The 22,432-nt window shown below is 40.3% G+C and overlaps 1 protein-coding gene and 1 long non-coding RNA gene across 2 annotated transcripts; one reads left to right on the top strand and one right to left on the bottom strand.

The window, feature by feature from the left end:
- Nucleotides 1–2,571: 2,571 nt before the first annotated feature.
- Nucleotides 2,572–2,973, bottom strand: LOC123730979 (uncharacterized). The gene is made up of 2 exons (XR_006762483.1): nucleotides 2,935–2,973; nucleotides 2,572–2,800 (listed from the first exon to the last, which is right to left on the bottom strand). It is a non-coding gene; the product is annotated as an uncharacterized lncRNA (long non-coding RNA).
- Nucleotides 2,974–18,683: 15,710 nt separating this feature from the next.
- Nucleotides 18,684–21,500, top strand: LOC123730995 (uncharacterized). The gene is made up of 8 exons (XM_045709875.1): nucleotides 18,684–18,990; nucleotides 19,081–19,152; nucleotides 19,354–19,472; nucleotides 19,602–19,647; nucleotides 19,779–19,876; nucleotides 20,017–20,480; nucleotides 20,587–21,171; nucleotides 21,306–21,500. The coding sequence occupies exons 1-8, from the start codon at nucleotides 18,943–18,945 to the stop codon at nucleotides 21,470–21,472; spliced, it is 1,599 nt and encodes a 532-aa protein (XP_045565831.1). The 5' UTR covers nucleotides 18,684–18,942; the 3' UTR covers nucleotides 21,473–21,500.
- The last annotated feature ends 932 nt before the right edge of the window (nucleotides 21,501–22,432 follow it).

The following is a 22,432-nucleotide window of genomic DNA, read 5'->3' as shown; positions in this document are numbered from 1 at the left end:
ATAGTTATGTTTCAGTGGTGTCCCCCCCGTCCCCCCCGGGATTGCCGCCCCTGGTCAAATATCAGAATCATGGCACATGAAAACATCATTAAATTGAGGGCAGATTATAAAATTTACTGTGACATAACATCCATGTAATTTCCATTAAATTACGTTGAACCAACGTATGTGAATTGATGTATGTGCCCAGTGGGAAGTGATCAATTCGAAATGATTGAATACATACAGTATTACAAGGAAAGAGACACAAAAATTGCTTCGAAAAGCTCGAAAAAGTCTCATTTCCCTGGGCCACCCAAAAGTAAAATGTATGTACGCATTACTGTACATCGTTTTGGATGAAAGCATCTGCTTTCAAATCTCTGACGCTCATACATTTTTACAATCTCGCGATGTTTATTTCTGGCGCTTTCACGTTTGCGAGATTTTGTGAAGTAAATGATGCGCAGGAGAACTCCATGAAATCAGTGACATTAACGGGTCCAAATCGAGCAAAAAGCTTTAAATTAAAAGTCCATCGTTTACTTGAACACATCACAAATTGTAGTGTATTTCCCTGTTTCAAGAAGCGTTCTGTTTCGTTTCTCTGATCTCTGAAAAGTAATTTAGGTTTTCAATATTCTTCACTAAATAATATCTGGAATAATAGTTTAATTTCCATTCCACTAGATGGCACTATCCCCTATGCTACTCCCTGTCAGGGTCTGAGGATTCTGAAACAAAATAGTTTAGGCTCTTGAAACGCATCGGTCTGTTGGTAGATGTGCTGCTGTACATTGTTATAAACACGTATTACACTGCTATAGACTTTTATTATCAATGTCATTCATTAACACATGTTACATTATAAATGATGATCCTGTGTAGAGCATGCCGATCCCACCACCAGGGTTGTGGGTTCGATTCCCAAGGCAACCCATACGTAGAATGTATGTGGAAATGACTGTAAGTCGCTTTGGATGAAAAGATCTGCTAAACGGCATATATTATGATTACATTGTTTAAACAACAGGCCTACAATGTGAAAGTCTATTGCTTTTTCAAATGAAAATTTGTGTTGGAACTTTACATCAGTTGGAAAGGCAGGACATGTATCTGTTAATGTTAGCCTTCCAATGAGCTTATCATATTAACTTTCAACACGAAAAGTACGGTTTACTTCACTTTTAATCAGGTAACAGCCGTTTACAGTCTTTCTTTAGTTTATCATTCTTACTCTTCCCAATTCACTTAAACTATATTTCTTTATTTCCCATGGGCTTCACCAGAGTACCCCCTAGTGGCTGGAATACAACTGTATTAAGCCCCTTACAACACCCCCCTGCAAAAACGAAATGTTGTCCCAAACATTTCACTGGCCTCAAAACAAACAGAAGATGTAAGTACTGGTCATGAGAACAACGGAGAAACTGGCCTAACAGCCATATAACTATCTAGACATGTCCAGTCTGCCATATGGGCAAAAACGCAACCCCCACTAAACATTATCACACTGTGATTAGTAAAGGTAAACAAGAAAATATATACACATCAGAACATCTCTAGTTGGTATCCTGATAAGAGCTTGGCAGCCCTAAAGTGTTATAGGTTAGAATGTCTCTGGGCCTCCTCTGCCGGTGTGAACGGCGGGGCAAGGTCATGGGTCTCCCCAATGAATCAGTGTCCACTTCATCATGAGATGATTGAGTCTCTGAGCCCTCAGCTGTTTTCATATTTACCCCTGTCCTCTCCGGGCTCTCTCTGAGGACTGGCTGGCGCTCCTTCACAGTGAAGTTTCTATCAGTCTGACGCCGTTCCGTTCACAAAGACACAGAGGAGGAGGAACTATCCAACACCCAGAGAGAGAGAACGAGTGACCTCAGTTGAACACAGTCAGAAAGAGGAGGTGGAAGAGGCGTTAGATAGAGGAGGAGGTTACCCCAGAGGCCATTCCTCCTGTTCATGTGAGCAAGAAAGAGCAGAAGGCTTCTGATCAGCCAAATGGCAGGCAGATGGAGAGGTCATAGTGATTCACACCCCCAGAGAGAAAGACAACCCACACAACCTCTTGGTTGAGATGAACCACACAGAGGTAGAGGCAGAGGGCCTTCAGGGCTAGCCAGTCAGCCTGCCTGCTCTGAACCTCAAGTCAATTGTATTTAAATTCATGTTCATTAAAGATTTTTATTCAAGAATTAAAAAGTCCCATTTACTTAATGATCATTTTTCACTGTCTTCAACCTCAAGAACCAGGGTGAGTCTGGGTAACCCTTTTACTGGGCAAACACAACTTCGATATCGTCATAGACTAGGCCGAAACGTTAATCTTTTAACCTTGCCTGAATAAAACAATGCATTTTTTTATAGTGAGCAAGAGTAGTGCTTTTTCCTTTTCAATGATGATTCAAATTTTTGGTTGCACCGAAACTCAACGTTTTTTTTAAAAAAATGTACAAAGTAAATTATTAAAAGCATTAAAATTGGGATGTTTCCCACTTATTTATAAAACCTACTCCACACTTGCATAGTGAAAGTTTATAGAAAAGTTCTGAAATTAAGTAGTAAACAGAAGAAAAGCAGAATTGAGTCCAATTATAATGCGAATAATTTAATGGTCTATGGTTCAATCCCACTTCTGAATGTCTGATGAATAATTAATATTGTTCCTCCTCTTCCTTGTAGCAGGCGCAGCAGCACACTGCCCTCCAAAGCCTGCAAAATAATCGCCGGACTGCCCCTTTCCTAGCTCTACATGGAACATCCAGTGTCACGTCCTTGGTTACGTGTGGGGTGACATCCGGGATGACCACAGCAACATCCTCTGGAAAGGGAAAAAAGAGGAACAGAATGTAAACAAATGCAAACCGTAGGTTCTAAACACTGGCCAGTTGAAAGGTTCTACTAAGATGTCATGACAAACGGCACCTGTCAGAGTGCTCTCTAAGTGTTACTCACCTGCTTGGATGTCAGCTGGCAGAGTGGTGAAGTCGGCCATCGTGAGAGTCCTTTCTTCAGGTGTGACGTCCACAACCTCCAAGAGGGAAGAGATGGGCTCTGCCTCTGTATTAGGGGTGATGTCCACAATATTTAGGTGCAAAGAAGCCGGCTCTGCCTCTGTGTTAGGGGTGATGTCCACATTATTCAGGTGGAAAGAAGCCGGCTCTGCCTCTGTGTTAGGGGTTATGTCCACAACATTCAGGTGGGAAGAAGCCGGATCTGCCTCTGTATTAAGGGTTATGTAAACATTAGTAAGAAGCCGGATCTGCCTCTGTATTAAGGGTTATGTCCACAACATTCAGGTGGAGAGAAGCCGGATCTTCCTCTGTGTTAGGGGTGATGTTCACAACCTCCAGGTGGGAAGAAGCCGGGCCTGCCTCTGTTTTTGGGGTGATGTCTTGAACCTCCAGGTGGGAACAACCCGGGTCTGCCTCTGTTTTTGGGGTGATGTCATTGAACTTCCAGGTGGGAAGAAGCCGGGTCTACCTCTAGTTTTGGGGTGATGTCTTGAACCTCCAGGTGGGAACAAGCCGGGTCTGCCTCTGTTTTTGGGGTGATGTCCACAACCTCCAGGTGGGAACAAGCCGGGTCTGCGTCTGTTTTTGGGGTGATGTCCACAACCTCCAGGTGGGAACAAGCCGGGTCTGCCTCTGTGTTAGGGGTGACTTTCACAATCTCCAGGTGGAAAGAAGCCGGATCTGCCTCTGTGTTAGTGGTGATGTCCACAACATTCAGGTGGGAAGACGATGGGTCTGTGTCATGGGTGACAACAACAATCCTGATGAGCTCTACTACTACTACACCAAGATGTCATCAGAACAGGCATCTGTCAGAGTGCTCTCTATCATTGCTACTCACCTGCTTGGATGTCAGCTGGTCGTGTAGTGGAGACGGCCACCGGGAGGACAGGGGGGACTGGTAGGGTGGATGCAGGGGGCTGGAAGCGGCTCTGAACCTCGTTCGCCACAAAGGCACAGACAGAGCTCATATAAAAAGGGCTCTGGAGGTCATCGGTGGAGAAGGACTGACTGATTCTCCCGAGGATCGACCGCACAGAGTCAAAAGCAGCAGCCCGAGAGAAAGGGATGTGATGTGAAGGGTCCTTTAACATGCAGGAGAGCTTCTCCACTACGGCCGCCACCATGCCCACGGCCATCCCGCTTATTAGGATTGGGTGCTCTGAATGGCCTTCCTCTGGTTGAAGCCACAGGGCCAGGAGGAGCCTGGGCACCACCTCCACCACCACCTGAGATGGGCTGAGCAGGTTGCTACGGGGCTCATTGGACTGCACGCCCAGAATGCTCCTCACAGCTCTCTCCACGATGCTGTGGACTTTAGGATCGCTGAAATCAACAAAAAGGAGAAGACAAAGCTAAACGATGTGCAATGTCCTCACAGAGAACACTGTCTTAGTCTGTTTCTGCGTAGTTCCAGATGTGTAGATAAATGGATCAAGTCATGCAGGGCAGTACATGGAACTCACATGTCAGCTGGCGAGGTGGAGTGCATGGAGCGGCGGAGCTTGCAGAAAGCCTCGTGCTCTATGTCCATCATTTTTAGGCAAGTGTTTACTTCCCAGGCCTGCAGTATGAAACAGGAAGTCCCATTAGTGTAATTTCACAACAGATCTATCCTGCTGTGCTAACTCGTTGTTGAAAGGCTAGTAAAGAGCTCACTAACTTGTAGTATGTCTCTAACTATCATTCTCTTACAAGCCGAGCGAGGTCGTTTCCCTCCTCCAGGGTTTCCTTCCACACCCTTCAAATAAAACACAGAGCAATTCAACTTTCCTGGTTTCTGATTTTTCTGTAGTTTATTTTACCCAAACCTGGAGTGCTGCTGGTGGCAGGGAATGGCAGTGAAGGTGAGTGCTGACGTAGTGCTCACCTCTCCCTAAGGGATTTTTTGCCCTGAGACACCAGCCAGTTGCTCATGTGCTCCGTGGTGACATGGGGCGGGACCTGGCCTTGACTCTGGAGCAGCAGATAAGTGACCATGACCTTCTTCTGCAAGATGAGGTAAGGTGTGAGACCATGCCACGAAATACCATATCATGTGCTTTCAGAAGGGCCTCTCGCAACATTTCACAACTACTCATGCCTGATAATTTGCAAGTGATATTAAGAACTCTTATGACCAACTTCTATAAACTGTCTTGAAATACAACTCTCTTTCTGTTGTTTATGTTTTTGTGGGATGAATCTTACCTGTTTATTGTAATATGTTTCCTCCCAGCAGGCCTGCAGAGTCTGAAAATAAAGGCTGCTTCTACAGAATTCCTTTGAAGATAATGAAAATAATGATGCTTTGTTATGCACATTATGCACAGGCATTTACACTACGCTAAAATTAATTTCTCCTAAGATTACCTTTGTGGGACCATAAGTGAACTCCGGAATGCACCAAACCCTATCCATGGAAAGATGGGGAAGAAATGCAGCGCTATAGATATACGGGATGCTCTAGAGATAACAGAAATGACTTAAAGTTGCAAATGATCAATGACTGTGTTGTCGTCCAATATGCTGCACTTAGAATTGAGTTGTAGGCGATGTTTGGTGCAAAATAGAATGTTTACATTCTATTGCCATGGAGAAATGGAATGTGTAGAACCTGTATAATTGGGTATGCTTCTATGTCTTTATTTCGTGAAAGATTAAGCTCTTTATTATGTCATAATGTGTATATGAGGACAGTCCCACAGTTGTGTCAAATTGTCTTTTGAGTGGTGGACCATTCTTGATACACACGGGAGGGAGACTTTGAAGCGTAAAAAAAACAGCAGCGTTGCAGTTCTTGACACAAACTGGTACCCCTGGCACCTACTACCATGCCCCGTTGAACGGCATGTAAATATTTTGTCTTGCCCATTCACCCTCTGAATGGCACACATTCACAATCCATGTCTCAATTATCTCAAGCCTTACAATATTTTTTTAAAGCTTTCTCCTCCTCTTTATCTATACTTATTTAAGTGGATTTAACTAGTGACATCCATAAGGGATTATAGCGTTAACCTGGATTCATCTGGTCAGCATATGTCTTGGAAAGAGCAGGTGTTCTTAATGTTTTATACACTCAGTGTAACTCATTGGCACTGACATAAGTTATTTTCAACCATTAACTGGGGCCTTGTTGAGGCCTTATCTAAGTAAGTAATTGCTGATTGACAATAAAGTATTATTTTGATGTATGGAAAAAATATGGTATGCAATTCCTATGTAGAGAAGGTTCTCTCTGGTAGTTGTTCAATATGACTTCAACTTTTGCCTTTTTGTTTTTACATTTTAGTCATTTAGCAGACGCTCTTATCCAGAGCGACTTACAGTAGTAAATGCATACATTTCATACAATTTCATACATTTTTTTTTTTTCTGTGCTGGCCCCCCGTGGGAATCGAACCCACAACCCTGGTGTTGCAAACACCATGCTCTACCAACTGAGCTACAGGGAAGCATTCTAGTCAGAGTGCTGCCATATTGTTTAAACTCATTTATAAAGTTAAAAAGTTAGGTTTTGAATTAGACCATTTGTGTGAAATTTACCTAGTATTATTAGCAGTTGAATTAAATATACTACATATTTATGTAGGAATTTCTGAAATAAAGCATTATATCAAAACCAGTAAATAGTACAACCGGTCCTATTTTTTTGTAACAAAATGCTGTATGCCAATCCAAAACATTCTGCTATAAATACAGGTAAAAAACAAATGCAAAATGGTCTCCTTCTCCATTCCACAGAAATCAGTTATATTCAGCTTGTCACGCCCTGACCATAGAGAGCCCTCGGGGTTCTCTATGGTGTTTTAGGTCAGGGCGTGACTAGGGGGATTTCTAGGTATTATATATTTATGTTGGTGTGTATGGTTCCCAATTGGAGGCAGCTGATAATCGTTACCTCTAATTGGGGATCATACTTAGTGTGTCCTTTTTCCCACATGCGATGTGGGATATAGTTTTGTGTGAGTGCCTATGTGCACGTGTTTCATGATCGTCATAGCTTTGTTGTTTTTGGAAGTTTCACTATTATTAAAATGTGGAACTCTACTCACACTGTGCCTTGGTCTAATTATTCATACGAGGTCGTGACAGCTTGACTCTTTCCCAAACATATTTCACAGGATAAATTCTATGTAACATTTTAAATGAAACTTCCTTTACTTTGTTACTGATACAATATTTGTTAGCAATTTTCCATGCTTTCCGCCATTGTATATTACCATAGATATCTGCCCAAAAGAATCTTGCTGAGGGAATTGTAGTATCACAAACAATATTCCTGATCTGTTTCTTACATCATTTATCTTTGATGTTAATATTGCCAATGAATATATTTATGTAAATCTATATTATTTACATCAACCACAGAGGAATTTAAGAGACAACCCCCCCCTTGGAATCGCATCAAAAACAATTGCATATTCTTTCGGGGTTATTGGAATCTAAACCAACAACAGAGTCAAATAAATACTTAGGGAAGACATTCCAAATACTGTTCTTGTCACAGTATCCAACGAAGGTGGCGCCCCTCCTAGGTCGGGCGGCGCTCGGCGGTCGTCGTCCCCGGCCTATTAGCTCCCACCGATCTATGTTTCTGTGTCTTTTGGTTTTGTCTGTCTATCCCGCACCTGTCTGTCATTAGTGGGGGGTTATTTAGTGTGTATTTTCAGTTTGGGTTCTCGTGCGGTATTGTTTATTGTCCACTCAGGACAGTTGTGTGTTTGGCCTGTTTCGCTGGCCTGTGTACGAGTTATTGCCGGGATGCGCCCCGTGCGCTTTTCTTCGTGTTTTCTTTTGGGAATGTGTTTCCCGGGCGGACCTATTTAAGCGCCCTGTGTCTTTCGGCTATTGTGTTTTGTTTACCGTTGCATTAAAACACTGTTGCTCCGGGCCTCTGTCTCCTGCGCCTGATTCCGCATCTCCACTGGTCCTAGAATTCCGTGACAGTTCTGGTCCTTAACATACTTCAGAATCCAATTTCTTTTAAAAGTATTATTTAGAGTATTGAAATCTAAAACCTCAAGAACTCCTTGTTCTTGGGTATTAGTGAAAATATCTTATCGTAGATAGTGAGGCTTGTTCCTCCAAATAAAATTATAAAGAATCTTATCTAAGTCCTTTACAATTTTAGGGGGTAAGTCAATGTCACGTTCTGACCAGTATGAGGGTTATTTTGTTAGTGTAGGCTGGTCAGGACGTGGCAGAGGGTATTTGGTTTATGTGGTTCGGGGTGTGTGTATTATGTAGAGGGTAGTTGATTTATGTATTCCGGGGTTTTTTGGTCACTGCTCTGTTAGACTATGTTCTTTCTAGACCACCAATTTGTTGGAATATTACATTTGGGATGATATTCCAGATGCAATCCTTATTTCTTAAATAGTTTTGCATCCATTTAATTTTAAATATTATATTAGAGGTTTTAAAATCCAGAGCATTCAACCCTCCCTCACCTTGGGTGCTGCATATTAACGCTTTTCTTAAATAATGTGGTTTATTCCTCTATATGAAGTTAAATAATTTCGTATCAACCATTTTAGTTACTGACAGAGGAACATCCAAGGCAAGGAAACTAATCTGGACAGACCTTCAGATTTTGATAAAAGTACACGTCCAGATAAAGAAAGATCTCTTAATAACCAGGAGTTAAATCTCTTTCCAATTTCCTCTACAATAGGAGAGAAATTGAAGTTGGCCCTTTCTTTCTGATCTTTGCTAACTGTAATACCAAGATATGTGATCATATCTTTTACAGGGATATTACATACTGAGTTTAAGTCACATCTTTTCAACGCAAATAATTCACATTTCCTAATATTCAGAGATAAACCTGATACATGTGTGAAGGCATTAAACACTCAATAGCTTTCTTGACTTCATTATGATCTTTCCAAAAAAATTGTGGCGTCGTCAGCCAGTTGTGAACATTTTATCTCTTTGTCTTGTATCTGAATACCCCTAAAACTATCCTTATTTATATGAAGTGCCATAACTTGTTTGACCAATAAAAATAAGAAAGGAGAAATTGGGCATCCTCGTTTAATTCCACGTCTAATGTCGAATCTTTTTGTAAAGTGTCTTAATTAAATTTTGAAAATATTGACCAAAACCAAAAATAATGTTCAACTGTATCAAATGCCTTGTAAAAGTCTACAAATAAAATAAAGCTATCTTCCATAATGTGCTCAATGTAGTCTATCAAGTCCAATACTAGTCGAATATTATTACATATATGTCTGCCCTTCATAAAATCAGAATGGGTATCGTCAATGATTTGGTCAAGACCTTTTTAAGTATTTCTGCAAAGATGGATGCAAGTATCTTTCCATCATTGTTCATTAATGTGATTGGTCTCCAATTTTCTAACATCATAGAATCTTTGTTTGGTTTGGGTATTACAGAAATTAGGCCCTGTGTCATAGAAACAGACCTCTAAATCAATTGCCTACTTAAAAACATGAAATATAAATTCACTAATATCCTCCTGAAAATATTTATGGAATTCACTGATAATGCCATCATTCCCTGGAGATTTGTTCTCTTTTAACTTGCTGATACATTTTTTTATTTCATTAATAGAAAGAATTTCATCACAAGATGAAGTCTGGAAGTCTTCATCTATGAATTTTGCACAGTCTTTGACAGAGTCTAGAAAGGCAGATATGTCACTAGTAGGACAGGCATTACTGGTATAAAGGTTACCATAGAAATCCGAAACATATTTTGAAATATCTTTGGGGTTTTCATTATATTGAGCTTATGAATAGATGTAAATTCAGAATTCTTTCTTTCTAAATTGTAAAAGTATTTTGTATTTTTTTCACCTTCCTCCAAGCATCTCCTTCTTGATCTTATAAATGCCCCTTTTGCTCTCTCTTCATTCATTCGGTCCATTTCTAGTTGTAAAGAGAATAACTGGCCCTTTCCTTCTTCATCAAGGTCCTCCATAGAGATTAGAGAAAGTATTTCCTTAACAAGTTTATCTTCCCTCAATCTTTTAAGTTCAGCAATTTCTTTACCTCTCTTCATGGCTGTTTGTCTTATTTCATACTTCATTAATTCCCAATATTTCCCATAAGACTTAAATAGTTGGGCTTTCCTCCAATTGTCTTGTATAATATCTTTGGCATCCATCTTGAAATTATCATCTTCCAACAAAGATAAGAATATAACTTTATGATCAGTAAGAATTGATGGTTCAATTGATACCTTGACTACAGAATTATCTAATGAATTAGAAATGAACCAGAAGTCAATTCTTGACTGTCTGGACATGTCCTTGTTACTCCAAGTGAATTCCTTTTTATCAGGATATTTAGATCTCCAAATATCGACTAATCCAAGACCAAGACATAGGTTATTAAACTCAGGATTAACTATGCAGGATCTGTTAGGAGGGGATATCTGTCAATCATCACATTAGATACAGCATTAAAATCTCCACCTAAAATAATTTTGATATCCTGAAATACACCTAATTTCTTCTTCAAATTCTTGAAATAATATCCTGTTGTTTGGTTTGTTGTTGGATACATACATATTCCCTAATAAAAACATTTCACTGTAAAAATATACTGTTAAAATTAACCAACATCCAGAGTGGTGAGTCTTACTACTGATGACCTTCCCTTTAAATGCACCTCTTAAAACTGCTACACCTGCAGAGTGGTTGTTGCCATTTGATAACCAGATATCGTTACCCCATTGATTTTTCCAAAATGATAGATCGGAAGAACAAGCATGAGTCTCTTGTAAAAAGTAAAAGTCTGCATTAAACCGTTTGCAATACAGGAAAATAGCCTTACGCTTGAGTAAATGAAGAATACCCCTGACATTAATTGAACAAAGAGATAAAGACATAAACTTCAACCAACAACCTTGTTATGCTAATATAAGCTTTTCCCAAGGATATGTAACTCAAAAGGATTTCCATCCCATTATTAACCTCTCCAAAAAAAGTAATAATAATATTGGTCATAAAATTACCAAAGTATTGTTACTCCCACAAGGGGGAGACATTGTGTAGACTTTACAATAAGCAGTTATTCGCCTATAGTTAGTGTTTAGTTTACCAGTTCTCAGGTCAGCCTTTTCTCATTCAAGTGTTTGTGTACATTTTTATAATAAAAGGCTGCTTTTCACCTGGTAATCAGTTTTTTGGCCTGACAGTTCTGCCCGAGTTAGACTCTGGCTCTCACTCAAATGTTCTGATTTGGCCACATTTCTTTCCCATCGATGATCACTCTTGCACCGATAAAAAAATTGCAGTTTTCCCTGCCTTTCGAGCTGCAGCCACCATCGGCCACAGTTTCTCTCTTGTCACTTTGTCTGCTGAGGTCAGATCCTCCGTGAACCTAAATTTTTGTTTGATGAGGAATTCACAATTCTTTGCTCGCCTCCAAAGAACAACCCGTGTAGATATGTTGGTGAACCGGATGATGGTTGTCCTTGGTCTCTTGTCTTGATCCTTAAGTCTTCCCAAACGATGGACGATGTCTACATTTTCCTGAAGTTTGGCTTTTGATTCGGGAATGACAGCTCCACAGATGTCAACAACTCTGCATTTGATGTCCTCACCCGCCTGCTCTGGAATTCCATGGAGCCTCAGGTTCCACCTGTGCTCGTATCTCTCCGCCTCATTCACCTTTTGCTCGAGTTCAGCCACCTTCTTTTCATTTTCCTGGCAGATAACTTCTACTTTCTTCATGTCACTTTTGAGGGTTTTCACTTCTCCAAAGATAAAGTCAACAGATTTTTTAATGGCCTCAATTTTCATCGTATTCTCCCTAACCATGACCTCCAAGCCATTTGCCCTTTCATCTATCTTTGCTGTCAAAAGCATTATAATATTGTTTTGCATCTCAAGAAGTGACATACCTTCTTGGCCTCTCATCTTTTCCCCCTGGGGCTTGACTGGAGTGCCGGGGTCATAAGGTAAAGGCCTGAGCTGGGGACTGGAGGGGCGCAAGATGTGAGCATTGTTGTCCGTGCTCACCGCATTTTCATCACCCATTGCAGTATTTCCCCCCACAGTTACATTCTGAAGAGGAGTACCCAAAATCATACTATCTTTAGTGGTTAATTGTCCATCTTACTATCTCTCCATTTCTTTCCTTTTGGTTCCAGTCGTGGCAGTTTTCATGTACGTTCGACAAGCTAGTTTTTGAGCTAGCTAGCTTATCAGGCTAGTGTTGTCGCAAACTTGGTTTTAGAGGTGAATAACTTGCAGAAAGTAATCAATTACTTTGGTAAATAAACTAAACCATATTCATACAGGGTTTTATGACTATCGAAAAGTTTCAGCGTGTGTAGTTAATTTGGCCTGCTAACATCTTCATAGCTAGTAGCATGTAATCAGGACATGACCAAACTGTTGCTGAGATAATGGATGTTGAAACTTCCAAGGAGAAAAGAGGCATTGTTGAAACTCACTCATGCGAGTCATACCCGAATACCCCAACCAAGGAGCAACTTCCAAAGAAGCTGAGAAGTGAACCATCAATGAGCCAGCTACAGGACAACATCGTCCGCATCCTCACGGCTGAAATCAAAGAGAGCGCAGATGACATGATGAATTTGGTGTGAAAGAGCACTATCAGTATCGTTAACCTGAATAAATCGATTGATTTCAGTGCTGAGGAAGTAAAAACTCTGAAGCAGCACAACGCAACATTGAACATTCAGGTTGCAAAGCAGGAGAAGAAACTCACTGAAATGGAGTCAAAGGTAAACGAGAATGACCGGTATAGTCGGAGATGGAGTCTTAGAATTTATGGAATAGCAGGAAAATCTAACGAGAACATCAAAGCAAGAGTGAAGGACATTTGCAGGGCAATAGGAGGAGCGAAATGTTGTTGCAGGTTCTCTGGATGTAGTGCACCGCCTGGGTAGGCTGAGAGATGGGGAAAACAACCAGCCACCACGACCAGTGATCATGAGATTCATCTCCAGGACAGCGAGGGATATGACATGGAAAAGTGCAAAGAAAAATGACTATTTAAAGAAGAACAACCTGAGGATCAAGGAGGATCTGACAGCATTTGACAAAGAAGCTCGGAATCATCTGTGGCAGATGATCGAGAGAGCAAGGAAGGAAGGGAAAAGTGCATACTTTGCGGAGCTAAGGCTTTTGTTAATGGAAGGGAAATTCACGCTGACGCCTAGTTTGTTGACTGCTGGATTTATCAAGTGACTTGTGCAGGACTGAGTTTTATTTGCATCTGATAAAACTTTATATTTCTTGATGAAAGAGCATTGTTTGTGTGAGCCAAACTTATTTTATATATATATATATATATATATTTTTTTTTATGGCAGGGAAATTCGCACTGACACTTAATGTTAGCTTGATGGCTATTTGTTTTTACCAGTCTATGGTACAATGTTATTTGCAATTGTATAACAAAAAAACATATATAATTTAGGTCAACCACTTGCGTGGTGCAAAGGACTGTTTTTATTTGCAACTAGTAAGAACTTTTCTTTTGTGAGACCCTGATTCATGTGAACAAATACAAGTTTAATATTCTTCATATAGTCACTGTGATAGTAAATGTCCATTTCTGTTTTTTCTATTAATGCCAGGGGAATCCGTAATATTTTGAAAAGGAAATCTTTATTTTTGTATTGTAAGAACATGAGTTTAGTGCCGACTTTTATTTCGTTCAAGAAACTCATGCCTGTTCCACAGATACTGCGTTTTGGAAGTGTCAATGGGGGAATGATATTTGGTTTTCATTTGGTACTAATCGGTCAGCAGGTGTCGCTATTTTAAAAGGCAACTTTAAGGGTCATATATTGAGTCATGAAGCAGATAATACAGGGAGATGGATTATACTATTGGTAGATGTCAACCATGTTCAATTTATTGTTGTAAATACTTATGCTTCCAATAACAAGTCAAATAACTGTATTTTATTTAGAGACATTGAGAGGAAAATAAGTAAAATTATGTCAAAATTTCCATTGGCCAAAGTAATATGGGGTGGAGATTTTAATACAGTATTACATGATAATCTAGATAGATGGCCTCCTAAGGATAGCAATTATGTTTGTGAGATAGGGAATATATGTCTAAGGTTAGGTGTTCTAGATATTTGGAGACATAGGAACCCAGATAAGATTATGTTTATATGGAGTACCAAAGATTTATCTATACAATCCCGTATTGATTTCTGTCTGATATCTGAAGATATGGCTGACAAGGTTGATACGGTCTCGATTGAACCATCGATTTTAACAGACCACAAAGGGATCTCATTGAAGATAAATATGCATGGTTTGTCAACAAAAAAAGTTAGCAAAGGTTACTGGAAAATTAACAAGACTTTACTAGAGAATGAAGTATTTAAGAAGGAAGTAGCAGGAATTAATGATAAATACTGGAATTGTGCCTGTGTTATGAATACGTTTGGAAGTTACTGGGAGCTTATGAAATTTGATTAAGGCTTTTGGCTATTTCAATGGGGAAAGAAATTGCTCGTGCCAAGAGAGAGAAAGAATATGACATCATAAAGGGAATAATGGATTATACTAAAAAAAGTGAACTAACTAATCAGGAATTACTGGAGCTAACATTTTTACATTTACATTTACGTCATTTAGCAGACGCTCTTATCCAGAGCGACTTACAAATTGGTGCATTCACCTTATGATATCCAGTGGAACAACCACTTTACAATAGTACATCTATATCGTTTTTTTGAGGGGGGGTTAGAAGGATTACTATATCCTATCCCAGGTATTCCTTAAAGAGGTGGGGATTCAGGTGTCTATGGAAGGTGGTGATTGACTCCGCTGTCCTGGCGTCGTGAGGGAGCTTGTTCCACCATTGGGGTGCCAGAGCAGCGAACAGTTTTGACTGGGCTGAGCGGGAACTGTGCTTCCGCAGAGGTAGGGGGGCCAGCAGGCCAGAGGTGGATGAACGCAGTGCCCTTGTTTGGGTGTAGGGCCTGATCAGAGCCTGATAACCATTGCAAATGCAGTTAAGATCAAGACGAAAATGGATGGAAGGAGGAAATATTTCTTTAATTTTGAAAAAAGGGCAGGCGAAAAGACTTCCATATGTAAATTAATGATTAATAATACTCCCAATGAAAATCCAAAATAAATCTCTCAGCATGTTGCCCAGTTTTATCAGAATCTGTATACATCAGCCCAGCCAACTTCCAATATGGATCTTTTCTTAGACAATGTAGCAAACATTGCTAAGAAGATAGATAATGATTTCAGGGATTTTTGTGATGATGAGTTATCTGAAATTGAGATTAAAGACTGTATTAAAAGCCTTAAGGACAATAGGTCCCCTTGAATTGATGGTTTAATAAGCGAGTTTTATAAAGCATTCAATGATAAATTGATTCCTTTCATTCTTGCTATGTTTCAAGAATTAATAGAAAAAGGGGAGTTACCGGCTTCCTTAAAGCAAGGTGTAATTACTTTGATTCCTAAACCTAAAAAGGATACTGTTTATATAAACAACTGGAGATCCATTAGCCTGTTGAAAAATGATGGGAAATTATTTGCCCTTCTATTTGCTAAGAGGTTGAAACAAGGCTTGCATCATATAATTGATGAAGAACAATTAGTAATAACATCAGGTTGATCTTAGATATGATTGACTATAATGACCTCATCCTTGATGATAGTTTTCTTATGTTTGTTGATTTTTATAAAGCTTTTGACAATGTAGAACACGAGTTTATGTTCAAAGCAATACGTTTTTTGGGGTTTGGTGACTTTTTTGAAAGCAGTCCAAACTTTATATAGTGGTTGGACTAGCTCTGTAAAATTAGCTCGCGGGACATCCCAAAGATTTGATATTGGCCGTGGCATTAGGCAGGGCTGCCCAATTAGTCCATTTGTATTTTTATTGGTTACTCAAATTATGGCCTTTCATATCAAGAAAGGGAATTTAAGGTGTTTCAGCACTTGGCAAGGAATTTAAACTATGTCAACTGGCTGATGATACCACCATATTTTTAAGAGACAGGAATGAGGTTTCTAAAGCAGTTTCCTGTACTGAAGACTTTTCCCTAGTTTCGGGTTTGAAAATTAATATCAATAAGTCAGTCTTATTTCCACTCAAGGATTGTGTTTTACAGGAAGTATATGGTATCCCAATTAAAGATAAGGTTACTTATCTTGAAGTTGTTATATCCAAGTATGAAAAACAAAGGAGTGAATTGAACTTTAACCCCATTATTGAGAAAACAAAGAAGAAATTCAACCTCTGGATGATGAGAGATATTTCGTTATACGGTCGGGTTTTGTTATCCAAAGCCGACTTACCCCCTAAAATTGTAAAGGACTTAGATAAGATTCTTTATCATTTTATTTGGAGGAACAAGCCTCACTATCTACGATAAGATATTCTCACTAATACCCAAGAACAAGGAGGTCTTGAGGTTTTAGATTTCAATACTCTAAATAATACTTTTAAAATAAATTGGATTCTGAAGTATGTTAAGAACCAGAACAGTATTTGGAATGTCTTCCCTAAGTATTTATTTGACTCTTGTTGGTTTAGAATTTTTGCTTTGATGTAATTTTGATATTGATAAAATCCCAGTAAAGTTGGCCAAATTCCATAAGCAGGCAATTTTAGCTAGTATAAACACAATTTTTACCCACAGATACTTTTTATGGAATAAAGAAATACGGTTTAAAAATAAGTATTTTTCATAACTGGTTTGAGAATACAATTATTTTGGTTGGTCAGTTACTGAATAAGGATGGATATCTACTCTCATATGGGGAATTTCTTGATAAGTTTAAAATTCCAATAACCCCGAAAAGAATATGCAAGTGTTTTTGATGAGATTCCAAGGGGGGGGGTTACATAAATATATTCATTGGCAATATTAACATCAAAGATAAATGATGTAAGAAACAGATCAGGAATATTGTTTGTGATACCCTGATTCCCTCAGCAAGATTTGTGATACCCTGATTCCCTCAGCAAGATTCTCCCTCAGCAAGATTCTTTTGGGCAGATATCTATGGTGATATACAATGGCGGAAAGCATGGAAAATTGCTAACAAATATTGTATCAGTAACAAAGTAAAGGAAGTTTTATTTAAAATGTTACATAGAATTTATCCTGTGAAATATGTTTTGGAAAGATTCAAGCTGTCACGACCGTCGTATGAATAATTAGACCAAGGCGCAGTGTGAGTAGAGTTCCACATTTTAATAATAGTGAAACTTCCAAAAACAACAAAGCTATGACGATCATGAAACACGTAGCGCACATAGGCACTCACACAAAACTATATCCCACATCGCAGGTGGGAAAAAGGACACACTAAGTATGATCCCCAATTAGAGGTAACGATTATCAGCTGCCTCCAATTGGGAACCATACACACACACACCAACATAGAAATATAATTCCTAGAAACCCCCCTAGTCACGCCCTGACCTAAAACACCCCGAGGGCTCTCTATGGTCAGGGCGTGACAAGCTGAATATAACTGTGATTTCTGTGGAATGGAGAAGGAGACCATTTTGCATTTGTTTTTTACCTGTATTTATAGCAGAATGTTTTGGATTGACATACAGAATTTTGTTACAAAAGAATAGGACCGGTTGTACTATTTAATGGTTTTGATATGATTTATTTCAGAAATTCTGACATAGATAAAGATGTAGTATATTTAATTCAACTGCTAATAATACTAAGTAAATTTCATATTCACAAATGGTCTAATTCAAAACCTAACTTTTTTCACTTTATAAATGAGTTTAAACAATATGGCAGCACTCTGACTAAAATGAAAAACAAAAAGGCAATTAAAACTTGTTTGTTTAGGATTCCTGGCAATGTAAATAGTGTGTTAGTATGCTTGTTTGCATGTGACTATTCCTCTTTTGTTTCATGATATTTGTTAATAAAAAAAAAGAAAATAAAAAAAGCCCTGGAAAAGTTGAAGTCATATTGAACAACTACCAGAGAGAACCTTCTCTACGTAGGAATTGCATACCATATTTCTTCCATACATCAAAATAATACTTTATTGTCAATCAGCAATTACTTACTTAGATAAGGCCTCAACAAGGCCCCAGTTAATGTTTGAAAATAACTTATGTCAGTGCCAATGAGTTACACTGAGTGTATAAAACATTAAGAACACCTGCTCTTTCCAAGACATATGCTGACCAGGTGAATCCAGGTTAACGCTGTAATCCCTTATGGATGTCACTAGTTAAATCCACTTAAATAAGTATAGATAAAGAGGAGGAGAAAAGTTAAAAAAAATATTGTAAGGCTTGAGATAATTGAGACATGGATTGTGTATGTGTGCCATTCAGAGGGTGAATGGGCAAGACAAAATATGTACATGCCTTTCAACGGGGCATGGTAGAAGGTGCCAGGGGTACCAGTTTGTGTCAAGAACTGCAACGCTGCTGGATTTTTACGCTCCAAAGTCTCCCGTGTGTATCAAGAATGGTCCACCACTCAAAAGACAATTTGACACAACTGTGGGACTGTCCTCACCTGAAACCCCACCTCTTTAAGGAATACCTAGGATAGGATAAAGTAATCCTTCTAACCCCCCCCCCCTTAAAAGATTTAGATGCACTATTGTAAAGTGGTTGTTCCACTGGATATCATAAGGTGAATGCACCAATTTGTAAGTCGCTCTGGATAAGAGCGTCTGCTAAATGACTTAAATGTAAAAAATGTAAATGTAATATACACATTATGACATAATAAAGAGCTTAATCTTTCACGAAATAAAGACATAGAAGCATACCCAATTATACAGGTTCTACACATTCCATTTCTCCATGGCAATAGAATGTAAACATTCTATTTTGCACCAAACATCGCCTACAACTCAATTCTAAGTGCAGCATATTGGACGACAACACAGTCATTGATCATTTGCAACTTTAAGTCATTCCTGTTATCTCTAGAGCATCCCGTATATCTATAGCGCGGCATTTCTTCCCCATCTTTCCATGGATAGGGTTTGGTGCATTCCGGAGTTCACTTATGGTCCCACAAAGGTAATCTTAGGAGAAATTAATTTTAGCATAGTGTAAATGCCTGAGCATAATGTGCATAACAAAGCATAATTATTTTCATTATCTTCAAAGGAATTCTGTAGAAGCAGCCTTTATTTTCAGACTCTGCAGGCCTGCTGGGAGGAAACATATTACAATAAACAGGTAAGATTCATCCCACAAAAACATAAACAACAGAAAGAGAGTTGTATTTCAAGACAGTTTATAGAAGTTGGTCATAAGAGTTCTTAATATCACTTGCAAATTATCAGGCATGAGTAGTTGTGAAATGTTGCGAGAGGCCCTTCTGAAAGCACATGATATGGTATTTCGTGGTATGGTCTCACACCTTACCTCATCTTGCAGAAGAAGGTCATGGTCCATTATCTGCTGCTCCAGAGTCAAGGCCAGGTCCCGCCCCATGTCACCACGGAGCACATGAGCAACTGGCTGGTGTCTCAGGGCAAAAAATCCCTTAGGGAGAGGTGAGCACCACGTCAGCACTCACCTTCACTGCCATTCCCTGCCACCAGCAGCACTCCAGGTTTGGGTAAAATAAACTACAGAAAAATCAGAAGCCAGGAAAGTTGAATTGCACTGTGTTTTATTTGAAGGGTGTGGAAGGAAACCCTGGAGGAGGGAAACGACCTCGCTCGGCTGGTAAGAGAATGATAGTTAGAGACATACTACAAGTTAGTGAGCTCTTTACTAGCCTTTCAACAACGAGTTAGCACAGCAGGATAGATCTGTTGTGAAATCACACTAATGGGACTTCCTGTTTCATACTGCAGGCCTGGGAAGTAAACACTTGCCTAAAAATGATGGACATAGAGCACGAGGCTTTCTGCAAGCTCCGCCGCTCCATGCACTCCACCTCGCCAGCTGACATGTGAGTTCCATGTACTGCCCTGCATGACTTGATCCATTTATCTACACATCTGGAACTACGCAGAAACAGACTAAGACAGTGTTCTCTGTGAGCACATTGCACATTGTTGATCTTTGTCTTCTCCTTTTTGTTGATTTTAGCGATCCTAAAGTCCACAGCATCGTGGAGAGAGCTGTAAGGAGCATTCTGGGCGTGCAGTCCAATGAGCCCCGTAGCAACCTGCTCAGCCCATCTCAGGTGGTGGTGGAGGTGGTGCCCAGGCTCCTCCTGGCCCTGTGGCTTCAACCAGAGGAAGGCCATTCAGAGCACCCAATCCTAATAAGCGGGATGGCCGTGGGCATGGTGGCGGCCGTAGTGGAGAAGCTCTCCTGCATGTTAAAGGACCCTTCACATCACATCCCTTTCTCCCGGGCTGCTGCTTTTGACTCTGTGCGGTCGATCCTCGGGAGAATCAGTCAGTCCTTCTCCACCGATGACCTCCAGAGCCCTTTTTATGTGGCGAACGAGGTTCAGAGCCGCTTCCAGCCCCCTGCAGCCACCCTACCAGTCCCCCCTGTCCTCCCGGTGGCCGTCTCCACCACACGACCAGCTGACATCCAAGCAGGTGAGTAGCAATGATAGAGAGCACTCTGACAGATGCCTGTTCTGATGACATCTTGGTGTAGTAGTAGTAGAGCTCATCAGGATTGTTGTTGTCACCCATGACACAGACCCAGCATCTTCCCACCTGGAGGTTGTGGACATCACCCCCAAAACAGAGGCAGACCCGGCTTGTTCCCACCTGGAGGTTGTGGACATCACCCCAAAAACAGAGGCAGACCCGGCTTGTTCCCACCTGGAGGTTGTGAACATCACCCCTAACACAGAGGCAGACCCGGCTTGTTCCCACCTGGAGGTTGTGAACATCACCCCTAACACAGAGGCAGACCCGGGTTGTTCCCAACTAGATATTGTGGACATCACCCCAAAAACAGAGGCAGACCCGGGTTGTTCCCACCTGGAGGTTGTGGATATCACCCCTAAAACAGAGGCAGACCCGGCATCTTCCCACCTGGAGGTTCAAGACATCACCCCAAAAACAGAGGCAGATCCGGCTTCTTCCCACCTGAATGTTGTGGACATAACCCCTAACACAGAGGCAGAGCCGGCTTCTTTCCACCTGAATAATGTGGACATCACCCCTAATACAGAGGCAGAGCCCATCTCTTCCCTCTTGGAGGTTGTGGACGTCACACCTGAAGAAAGGACTCTCACGATGGCCGTCTTCACCACTCTGCCAGCTGACATCCAAGCAGGTGAGTAACACTTAGAGAGCACTCTGACAGGTGCCGTTTGTCATGACATCTTAGTAGAACCTTTCAACTGGCCAGTGTTTAGAACCTACGGTTTGCATTTGTTTACATTCTGTTCCTCTTTTTTCCCTTTCCAGAGGATGTTGCTGTGGTCATCCCGGATGTCACCCCACACGTCACCAAGGACGTGACACTGGATGTTCCATGTAGAGCTAGGAAAGGGGCAGTCCGGCGATTATTTTGCAGGCTTTGGAAGGCAGTGTGCTGCTGCGCCTGCTACAAGGAAGAGGAGGAACAATATTAATTATTCATCAGACATTCAGAAATGGGATTGAACCATAGACCATTAAATTATTTGCATTCTAATTGAACTCAATTCTGCTTTTCTTCTGTTTATTACTTAATTTCAGAACTTTTCTATAAACTTTCACTTTGCAAGTGTGGAGTAGGTTGTGTAAATAAGTGGGAAACATCCCAATTTTAATGCTTTTAATTATTTACTTAGTACATTTAAAAAATATTATTTGACAACAAAAAAACGAAGGGAAAGGAAAATGGCAGGGTGGTGTGGCAGGTGCCGCTTCTCATACAAATGCTGTTATTTTATCTAAAACATCAGGTGTACGCCGACCCCAGCTAAGTAACTCATGCAAAGATTTAAAGCGCAATGATGTGTTTTATCTCCAGTACATTGCCATGATTGTCAGTTATGTAGCTGCTCTACTGATAATCTCAGTGCGTCCTTGCTGGGATGACACAATCAATCTACTGCCGGAGAATATCAACACCAAACACATTGGTTCACCGTTCCACGGGAGCGGACAGTACACAGCATACCATAATGTTCTGAATAATGGCCAAGTCTACCTCGCTCCCTATTCCACTGACCTGCTTAGGCGTAACAAACACAAGTCCAACATTTATCGGAAACTGTTAAACTACCTGTTCACTATCCTCCTGCTCTCCGGGGATGTGCAACTCAATCCTGGGCCCAGGGGCGAAAATCTGATATCAACTTTGGAGGGGGACAATTACATGAAATTTTCTCAAGTGCAATTCCTGAGGAGGACACCACAAGTAGTGCTGTAACACATAGCCTACATTGTAATATGGTAAATGTATATTGAGGAACCAAAGAAATAAGGTGTTTGACGTACTCCTAACTACCGGTACCCAAAACTACACAACTAATCACAACAGCAATACCATTGCCTTTAACAAATCTTAGTTCAGTCACCAGTTTAAGTTGAGAGTGGGGGTATCC

The sequence above is a fragment of the Salmo salar genome, chromosome ssa27 (genome assembly GCF_905237065.1).
Source record: "Salmo salar chromosome ssa27, Ssal_v3.1, whole genome shotgun sequence".
Taxonomy (NCBI): domain Eukaryota; kingdom Metazoa; phylum Chordata; class Actinopteri; order Salmoniformes; family Salmonidae; genus Salmo; species Salmo salar.
This window is presented reverse-complemented; position numbering and strand designations above follow the sequence as displayed.